General features: G+C 39.9%; 1 protein-coding gene across 1 annotated transcript; it reads right to left on the reverse strand.

Annotated features, from left to right (window-relative positions):
• Positions 1–1,036: 1,036 nt before the first annotated feature.
• Positions 1,037–8,648, reverse strand: LOC122942511 (gastrula zinc finger protein XlCGF26.1-like). The gene is made up of 3 exons (XM_044300176.1): positions 8,599–8,648; positions 8,420–8,515; positions 1,037–3,086 (listed from the first exon to the last, which is right to left on the reverse strand). Exons 1-3 carry the CDS (start codon positions 8,630–8,632, stop codon positions 1,402–1,404), a joined length of 1,815 nt encoding a protein of 604 aa, XP_044156111.1. The 5' UTR covers positions 8,633–8,648; the 3' UTR covers positions 1,037–1,401.
• Positions 8,649–10,940: the final 2,292 nt, after the last annotated feature.

The raw sequence follows: 10,940 nt of genomic DNA on the forward strand, positions 1-10,940 counted from the left end.
AAAGGAGAGCATGAACTGCTCCGATGCTCATGTCAGGGGGGCTGCCGGGGTGAAAATGGAGGGATGTCCGGGTTCAGCTCTGAACCCGGACAACCCCTTTAAGGACCAGGCCATTTTTGGCAAATCTGACGTGTCACTTTATGTGGTGATAACTTTAAAACGCTTTTACTTATCCAAGCCATTCTGAGATTGTTTTCATGTCACATATTGTACTTCATAACAGTGGTAAATTTGAGTCAAAATATTTCATTTTTATTTATAAAAAAAACCAAATTTACCAAGAATTTGGAAAAATTTGCAATTTTCAAAATTTCAATTTCTCTGTTTTTAAAACAGATAGTGATACATCTTAAAATAGTTATTACTTTACATTTCCCATATGTCTGCTTCATGTTTGGATCATTTTGTAAATGACATTTTCTTTTTTTGGGACATTAGAAGGCTTAGAAGTTTAGAAGCAAATCTTAAAATTTTTAAGAAAATTTCCAAAACCCAATTTTTTAAGGACCAGTTCAGTTCTGAAGTCACCTTGTGGGGCTTACATAATAGAAACTACCCATAAATGGCCCAATTTTAGAAACTACACTCCTCAAGGTATTCAAAACTGATTTTACTAAACTTTGTTAAACCTTTAGGTGTTCCACAAGAATTAAAGGAAAATGTAGATGAAATTTCAGAATTTCACTTTTTTGGCAGATTTTCCATTTTAATCCATTTTTTTCCGGTAGCAAAGCAAGGGTTAACAGCTAAACAAAACTCTATATTTATTACCTAGAGTTCAGGTTACTCTGCAAACTACATAAAAGTGGATTGCCATCCCGTATATCATAAGCCGTGAAGTGACGCATGTGCAGAATAGACAGAGGTTCACAGAGAGCCTGCAAGTAGAACGTAAGCCTGTACCGCACAGTACAGGACAGCCCAACCGATAATTCATTTCCAGGTGATCCCCCAACTCCAGTCACAACACCTCAGTGGGGACACAGTGAGTGAAAACTAAAAACTATAAAGTGTAAAAGAATCAAGTAATCATAAATTTTAACAAATACTGACATTCAAGGCCTTTATTACATATATGAAATACGTCAAACATCTACAATCTAGCATTTAGTATCTCCAGGACCTGAACTGTAGTTCATCCATTCTGTAGTGAGTGGAGCTGATTACTGAAGTGCTGCTCGAATAGGAGAAAGTGGTGCAATAACCATCCCCATCCTCTACATAGTGAGCAGATCTTTGTACTTCCAGCACAAACCTTTGGGCTGAAGCTACTGCAGAATAGCCCTGCAGCTACCTCTGGTAACTCAAAGCAAGGTGCTGTTTTATCTCTCTGTAAAAAGGAGTATCTGATGGAATAAAGCCAACGACACTGACTACCATAAAAACACGTAAGGGTGGTAACTAACTGGCTAAGAATGAAGATGGCTTCTCTCCTGTGTGAGTAGTTTGATGTGCAACAAGACCTGATTTCTGCGTAAAACATTTCCCACATTCTAAACATGAAAATGGCCTCTCTCCTGAGTGAACTCTCTGATGTACAACAAGAGCTCCTTTCTGCTTAAAACATTTCCCACATTCTGAACAAGAAAATGGCCTCTCTCCTGAGTGAACTCTTTGATGTACAACAAGAGCTCCTTTCTGCTTAAAACATTTCTCACATTCCGAACATGAAAATAGCTTCTCCTCTGTGTGATCCCTCTGATGTATAACAAGAGATGTTTTCTCAATAAAACATTTTCCACATTCAGAACATGAAAATGGCTTCTCCTCTGTGTGATTTCTCTGATGTAGATTAAGACGCGATTTAGTGCTATAACATTTCCCACATTGTAAACATGAAAATGGCTTCTTCCCTGTATGAATTTTCTGATGTGTAACAAGAACGGATTTACGGTTAAAACATTTACCACATTCAGAACATGAAAATGGTTTCTCTCCTGTGTGAATTCTCTGATGTAGATTAAGACGTGTTTTAGTGCTATAACATTTCCCACATTCTGAACATGGAAATGGCTTCTCTCCTGTGTGAAGTTTCTGATGTCCAACAAGAACAAATTTATGCTTAAAACATTTTCCACATTCCGAACATGAAAATGGCTTCTCTGCTTTGTGAATTTTCTGATGTATATTAAGACGTGATTTATCGTTAAAACATTTCCCGCATTCTGAACATGAAAATGGCTTCTCTCCTGTGTGAATTCTCTTATGTTTACGAAGAGATGAATTACAGTGAAAGCATTTCCCACATTCGGAACATGAAAATGGTTTCTCTCCTGTGTGAATTCTCTGATGTTTAAGAAGAGATGAATTATGGTGAAAACATTTACCACATTCTGAACATGATAATGGCTTCTTTTCAGTGTGAATTCTCTTATGGACATCAAGAGCTGATTTGCGGTCAAAACATTTCGCACATTCTGAGCAAGAAAATGGTTTCTCTCCTGTGTGACTTCTCTGATGTGCAACAAGAATGTATTTCTGGTTAAAACATTTCCCACATTCCGAACATGAAAATGGCTTCACTCCTGTGTGAATTCTCTGATGGCTATCAAGAGCTGATTTGCGGTCAAAACATTTCCCACATTCTGAGCAAGAAAATCGCTTCTCCCCAGTGTGAATTCTCTGATGTACAAAAAAACTTGATTTCTGCTTAAAACATTTCCCACATTCCGAACATGAAAATGGCCTCTCTCCTGTGTGAATTCTCTGATGGGTTTCAAGAGTTGCTTTAAGGTTAAAACATTTCCCACATTCTGAACATGAAAATGGCTTCTCCCCTGTATGATTTCTCTGATGTACAACAAGAGCTGGTTTCTTCTTAAAACATTTACCACATTCTAGACATGAAAATGGCTTCTCTTTCACTTGAGCTGTTTCATGTTTAACACTGACTCTGTAACTTTTATTCTGTGTTACATTCTGTGATGAATCATAAGATTGGACCTGTTTTAAAGGATCAAATGATACATTTTTTGTGTGATTGGATGAAGATATATCTTGGATATTGGCATTCTCTTCAAATGTAACTTGTGTGATACCACAATCATCTGAAGATACCAGCTGTTTCTCTATGTTCCAACAGTTATCTGTCAAGAATAAAAAACACAATAGTTATCTCCCATCAGTGTCTCTTTCGCAGTGGAATTCTCCCTTAGTGCCCTTTTAACAGTACTGATGCACCCTTAGTGCCCCTATGCAGTAGTTATGCTGCATTTGTGCCCCTACGCAGTAGTTATTCCCCCTTACTATAATGGTGCCTCTTATTGACCCCACACAGTAGTTATGCCCACTTTGGGCGCCTCCTGCAGTAGTGCTGTCCCATAGTGTCCCCATATACAGTAGTGCAGCTCCTGTACTGTGAATAAAATTAATAAAGTAATACATAGCACAGTATGCTTTTTCTAGCAGTAGGCATTGTGTGAAGACGTCATCTCTCCTGCTGAGCTGAGGAGAGTACACAGACCAGAGGATTTTTTTTGGTCTGTGCGCTCTCCCACTCAGCCCAGCAGGTGCAATGAGATTAGTGTATTACACCTGCTGCTGGGGAGGGCGGGGAATGAGGCCTGGGCTATAATGGATGACAGATAAAGGAACTGGACAGATAAAGGAGCTGGGAGGAAGATGAGTAGAAGGAAGCACAGTAAGCCATCATTGACCATTGCGGAGCTCCTCATTATGATTTAAATGGAGTCCATCTGGCAGTTACACACAGTAGCACTAGCCACTTTTCTAGCTGACACATGGTAACATAAATCACAGTTATACATTTAAGACGGAGGTAAATGGGTCTGTTATAGGCTACAAGACAAACCATTAAAGTATTTGATTGATGTAAAAAAATTGTACAGTACTTCGTTACAAAAAAAAATAGACATACATACAAGTGTGCAAAACACAACAAAAACAGTCTTTATACTGCAGTGAATCAGTTTCTTATTACTGCATTCTATTGTATTTTTCGCTTTCGTTGTGTAATCCCCATTTAGTATGAGTTCCATTATTGACAGTGCAGTCCAGTGCACATCTTGTCTGATGTATGCAGTCCTGGAAAAGCCCTTCGAGGGTGTATATCATTGTTCAAAATATGAGCAAATTACCCGTTTGGAATCGCAAATTGAGTATCTAAACGGGCGAGTTTCAACACTGAGAGGCGTTAACAATTTGGAAAAGCGTTTGCTGCTCACTGAGCAAGCACTCTATGGGGTTGAGGGGGAGGGTGATAGAGGCTGAGGAAAGTGAGGTAGCTAGCTGGCTAACAGTTAGAAAGTGGGGTAGTGGGAAGAGTGCCAGGGAGGCTAGCCCTGATCTGTCACACCGTAACAAGTTTGCACGGTTGGCAGATGAGAGGGATGTCAGTTCAGGGACAGTCTGTTTAGAAAGGATCTTTAAAACCGGAGAGGGGGAGGGGTCTGTCTTTATGTAAAGTCCTGTCTAAAGCCCACAGTCCAAGAAGATATAAGTGAAGGGCATGAACATGTGGAGTCACTGTGGGTAGAAATACATGGAGGCAAAAATAATAATAAATTACTAATAGGAGTTTATTATAAACCGCCTAATATACCAGAGTCCACAGAAACTACTAAACGAGATAGACGAGGCGGCAAATCATAATGAGGTGGTTATTATGGGGGACTTCAACTACCCAGATATAGACTGGGAAACTGAAAGTAGTACATCTCATAAAGGAAACAGGTTCTTGGCAATAACCAAAGACAATTACCTTTCCCAACTGGTTCAGAACCCGACTAGAAGGACGGCCATACTGGACTTAGTATTAACCAATAGACCTGACAGAACAGACGTGCAGGTTGGGGGACACCCGTAGAATAGTGACCATAATGTAATAACCTTCCAATTATCGTTCAAACGAGCATTTCTACAGGGAGGAACAAAAATACCAAACTTCAAAAAAGCTAAATTTTGCCAACTAAGAGAGGCCATAAGCGTAACTAACTGGGACAAAGTCCTCAAAAATAAAAATAACGCCACAAAATGGGATATTTTTAAAAGCATCCTAAAATCTAATTGTGAGAGGTGCATACCTTATAGGAATAAAGGGTTAAGGAACAAGAAGAAACCAATATGGATAAATAGAACTGTAAAGAAAGCAATAAATGACAAAAATAAAGCATTTAAATCACTAAAACAGGAGGGTAGCACGGAAGCACTGAAAAACTATAAGGAAAAAAATAGAATATGTAAAAAACAAGTAAAAGCCGCCAAACTAGAGACCGAGAGATTAATTGCCAAAGAGAGCAAAACTAACCCTAAAATGTTCTTCAATTATATAAATGTTAAAAGTATAAATCTGAAGGTGTCAGCCCTCCACAGAGCAATGAGGGGGGAGTTGCATAGAGCGATGAGGAGAAAGCAAAGCTATTTAATATTTTTCTTCTTCACTGTATTCACCGAAGAAAATAAACTGGCAGAATGTAAAAGTAAATTCCCCATTAAAAGTGCCCTGTCTGACCCAGGAAGAAGTACAACAGCGACTTAAAAAGATTAAAATAGACAAATCGCCAGGACCAGATGGCAAACACCCCCGTATCCTAAGCGAATTAAGTAATGTCATAGCCAGACCTTATTTCTGATATATACAGACTCTATACTGACAGGGAGTGTTCCACAGGATTGGCGCATAGCAAATGTGGTGCCAATATTCAAAAAGGGTGCAAAAACAGAGACTGGAAACTATAGGCCGGTAAGTTTAACATCTGAAGTGGGTAAACTTTTTCAAGGTTTTCTAAGAGATGCTATCTTGGAGGATCTCAATGAAAACAAGCAAATAACATATCAGCATGGCTTCATGAGGGATCGGTCATGTCAAACTAATTTAATCAGTTTCTATGAGGAGGTAAGTTCTAGACTTGACAGCGGTGAATCAATGGATGTTGTATATCTGGACTTCTACAAAGCATTTGACACTGTACCACATAAAAGGTTAGTATATAAAATGAGAATGCTCGGACTGGGAGAAAATGTCTGTATGTGGGTAAGTAACTGGCTCAGTGATAGAAAACAGAGGGTAATTATTAGTGGTACACACTTAGATTGGGTCACTGTCACTAGTGGAGTACCTCAGGGGTCAGTATTGGGCCCTATTCTCTTCAATATATTTATTAATGATCTTGTAGAAGGTTTGCACAGTAAAATATCAATTTTTGCAGATGACACTAAACTGTGTAAGGTAATTAACACTAAAGAGAATAATATACTGCTACATATGGATCTGGATAGATAAGAGGTTTGGGCAGAGAAGTGGCAGATGAGGTTTAACACAGACAAATGTAAGGTTATGCACATGAGAAGGAATAATGCAAGTCACCCATACATACTAAATGGTAAAACACTCAGTAACACTGACATGGAAAAGGACCTAGGAATTTTAGTAAACAGCAAACTAAGCAGTAGAAACCAGTGTCAGGCAGCTTCTGCCAAGGCCAATAAGATAATTGGTTGCATCAAAAGGGGCATAGATGCCCGTGATGAGAACATAGTCCTGCCACTTTACAAATCACTAGTCAGACCACACATGGAGTACTGTGTACAGTTCTGGGCTCCTGTGAATAAGGCAGGCATAGCAGAGCTGGAGAGGGTTCAGAGGAGGGCAACTAAAGTAATAACTGGAATGGGGCAAATACAGTACCCTGAAAGATTATAAACATTAGGGTTATTCACCTTAGAAAAAAGACAACTGATCTAATTACTATGTATAAATATATCAGGGGTCAGTACAGAGGTCTCTCCCATCAGCTATTTATCCCCAGGACTGTGACTGTGACGAGGGGACATCCTCTGCGTCTGGAGGAAAGAAGGTTTGTACACATACATAGAAAAGGATTCTTTACGGTAAGAGCAGTGAGACTATGGAACCCTCTGCCTAAGGAGGTGGTGATGGTGAGTACAATAAAAGAATTCAAGAGGGACTTAGATGTATTTCTGGAGGGTAATAATATTACAGGCTATAGCTACTAGAGAGGGGTCGTTGATCCAGGGAGTTATTCTGATTGCCTGATTCCCTTAAGTGGGGAAAATTGGCTTCTACCTCACAGTTTTTTTTTGTGTTCCTCTGGATCAACTTGCAGGATAACAGGCCGAACTGGGTGGACAAATGTCTCTTTTCGGCCTTATATACTATGTTACTAAGATGGCAATGGAGGCTGCAGTGGTGTTATATCCCCTTCAGTGATGTGTCCTGCTTTTTTCTTGAATACAAAGAAAGATGGAGATGGGTCTGAAGACCACATGGGCAATACCATGAAAAAGCCTTTACAAAAGACCGCCACACCAGTCCCACACCTGGGATCCTGGTGTGGGGTGGCATAATGTACAGTAGCCAGGCCCCTCTATTTCAGATACAGTTACAGCTTTGCTTTACATTGATTTGGTCGTGGAACCAGTGGTACAGTCATTCCTACAAAATGTCCCAGGAGCCGTTTTTCAACAGGACAGCTCAAAGCCGCATGTTTCTCGTTCTCCTGTGAGCAGCCTGCATGGCCTAAATGTGCTACCATGTCCTGCAGTGTTTCAGGACTCGTCTCCCATTGGTCAGCAATAGCAAAGTTAAGTACCAGCAGCAGATCTTCATGATTTACTTCCCCAAATGCATTCAGCATGGCAGAACATTCCTCAGACAATCATTGGTAACCTCACGGATAGCATGCTAAGGCTTGTAAGTGAATGTATTTATGTGCGTGGCTCTCATACTACAATACTGAATAAAGTGAGTTGTTTTGAATATTTTGTTTACAAATCATTAAAGGGATTCTGTCACCAGTTTTTTACCCCCCCATTTAAAAATATGGTTATGTTCATGGAGCTCTAGTGATTCCTAATGTGGTCTTATAACCGAAATCTGTAGGCTAATTTTGTCTAAAAAACGTTATAACTAACCTGTCATTCATCTCACTAAGGTGCCCAAGGGGATGCTCATGTCTTCCAGATGCCGCCCGCACCCGCCGCCGCCGTCAGCCTTCAGGTCATCGGGAGGTTGAGCGAAGTGCCGGCGCATGCGCACTTCGCTCCATGAAGCCGAACGGAGAAGTCCGCACGGGCGCATCAGGCACAGACCCGTGCGCATGCGCGGGATGTTAAAGAAGAAGGAGGGGGGAGTGAGGAAGAGCCGGAGGCGTAGCAAAGGATTCTGAGGCGGTGCCGATGACAGCAAAGGAGGAGCTGGGCACGAACGGCGGCGGGTGCGGGCGGCATCTGGAAGACATGAGCATCCCCTTGGCCACCTTAGTGAGATGAATGACAGGTTAGTTATAACGTTTTTTAGACAAAATTAGCCTACAGATTTCGGTTATAAGACCACATTAGGAATCACTAGAGCTCCATGAATATAACCATATTTTTAAATGGGGGGGTAAAAAACTGGTGACAGAATCCCTTTAAAGGGGTTCTCTAAGATTTTCCTCACCAGAATCATCCTGTGGGACACTGTGATGTTCTTCTGAACCATCCTGTGGAAGAAGAGGACTGGGACATCTCTCCGGTGTTGTTATCTCTTCCTTAACTGTAGGAAACACATCCAGTGACTGAATTCATTCCTTACATACAGATAATGAGAGGACATGTGTATTTAGTGATGTCTATTACCTGGTGATGTGACGGGCCGGTGATCCTCCATCATGATGTCCTTGTACAGATCTTTGTGTCCTTCTAAATACTCCCACTCCTCCATGGAGAAATAGACGGTGACATCCTGACACCTTATAGGAACCTGACAACACAATGATACAGTCATCACCCAGATCCCTTCATAGTAGAGATGAGCAAACCAGTTGACATTGGTCTTGGGTCTGGTTTGCCAATTTTTTAAAAACATTTGGTTCGGACCCGATTCGATTCAAGCCAAACCAAAATTGCTCCAACTGTCCAGAAAATTTGTATATGACCCCCTCTAGCCTCCTAGACTCATTTATCAAAACAGAAATCTGCCTAAATTAGGGGTATTTTTAGCACAGATTGTGACGCAAAGATCCTTTGTGCCACAATCTGCGACTTTCCCATGTCCGCTGTTTCAAATAATAATGTCTCAATAATGCCGATCGAGGTAATTAAAGCCTTTAGATGCCGTGATCAAATGAGATCACAGCATTTAAAGGGAGAAAAATCCGGAAGCTTGCGTTTACAGACTTCTTACCAGTATCCTCTGCGGCCAATGAGGATGCCGGTAATTGATTTTAATACGCTGAGCCTTGCTGATTTGTGCGGTTAAACAATGGGAGGGGGTTCCTTCTGTCACCCCATCAGTGCTGTCAGAACTTTTGGGTAACAATAAAGTCCATAAGTATAAGGCCTATATAAGAGTATGGACATGAGCCTAAGGGACAACCATTTTGTCTTATTTTAAGGCAGAATGAATTCAGGATTTTTTTTTTTACTCTGAAATTGCTAACCTAAGGTTTACGATATATACCAAAGCGTTTACCTAAGTCTGTTTTGTGAGAAGGAGATGTCCCAAGGTCTAATGAAATGTGATGGCCTAGATAAGACAATGTATTTGAGTTCTGATGATTTTAATGAATAGAAAGACTCTAATCTTTCTTTGTGGTTTTATATTAATCAATGTAGGAGTAGATTGATTGTATATTATCAATTTTAATAGGTGTGCTGAATATATAGTATATATATAAGAGTATGGTCCTTATAGCTATGTTCAGTATTAAGAGTAGAAACGAGGTACAAATTCCTCTGTCATTTTTAGAATATCTCTCAGTGTAACACACAAGTTAATTATTTCTTTTTTTCTTGAATGGAGAAATGTGGACACAGGTGATCATGAACAAACCCTGTCGCTTCCAAGAACAATGAATAGAGATAGCCCTGTGTATCTTGATTTAATTAGGTCTGGTCAAAAGATTTAAGGATGAACCAGGTGGTTGACGAAGTATAAAAGCCTATTGTCTATTCAAGATCTTCTCAAGGTTTTGTCTGAAACCTTAGATAACATTTATTGCTAGTATATTAGATAAGAGAAATAAGCGAGTGATTAAATTTTTTTGTATGGAGTACTAGTGCCATCTAGTGTTAGGGTAAAATACTAGAGGGAGGTTATATTGATTATAAAGTGAGGTCACTAGTTAAAGGGAACCTGTCACCGGGATTTTGTGTATAGAGCTGAGGACATGGGTTACTAGATGGCCGCTAGCACAACCGCAATACCCAGTCCCCATAGCTCTGTGTGCTTTTATTGTGTCAAAAAACCGATTTAATACATATGCTAATTAACCTGAGACGAGTCCTGTCCCTGACTCTTCTCACATACAGGACTCATCTCAGGTTAATTTGCATATGTATTAAATCGGTTTTTTGACACAATAAAAGCACACAGAGCTATGGGTACTGGGTATTGCGGATGTGCTAGCGGCCATCTAGCAACCCATGTCCTCAGCTCTATACACAAAATCCTGGTGACAGGTTCCCTTTAATGATAAAACTTGGCCAAGCCCTTTCTAAGATAGGATAAAAAGATGGTATGGGCTGACAGAAAAGATCGATCTCTAGAGCTCTCTCTGACCATCTTCAAAAGACCAGATCCAGCCCTGACCACCTTTTCAGTCACTGGAGGCAGCCATCTTAGAACCATTGAAACTGATTTCTGCTAGCTGACATTTTGGTATAGTATAACCTTACCTATATTTTATAGGATAATTAATTAATATAATACATATCTATATATATTCAATTAACCATACCTTGTGTATAGTATCTGTTTTGGAATAAGATTGGGGTGTACCTGCAGCATCATCCTGAAAATTAATCCAATACAGGGAGATTAATAATATACTGGTGAAAACACGGTATTATCTCCAAGGAACTGAATTCAGTTCTAGACCAGTATGGTTGATTATATATATATATTTATATAGATAAAAGATAAACCAGATTTGGGTTTAATCGGACATTTGTCGGCTGAGAGAAATCAAGTATTAAAT

Source organism: Bufo gargarizans, chromosome 6 (assembly GCF_014858855.1).
Source record: "Bufo gargarizans isolate SCDJY-AF-19 chromosome 6, ASM1485885v1, whole genome shotgun sequence".
NCBI classification, from domain to species: domain Eukaryota; kingdom Metazoa; phylum Chordata; class Amphibia; order Anura; family Bufonidae; genus Bufo; species Bufo gargarizans.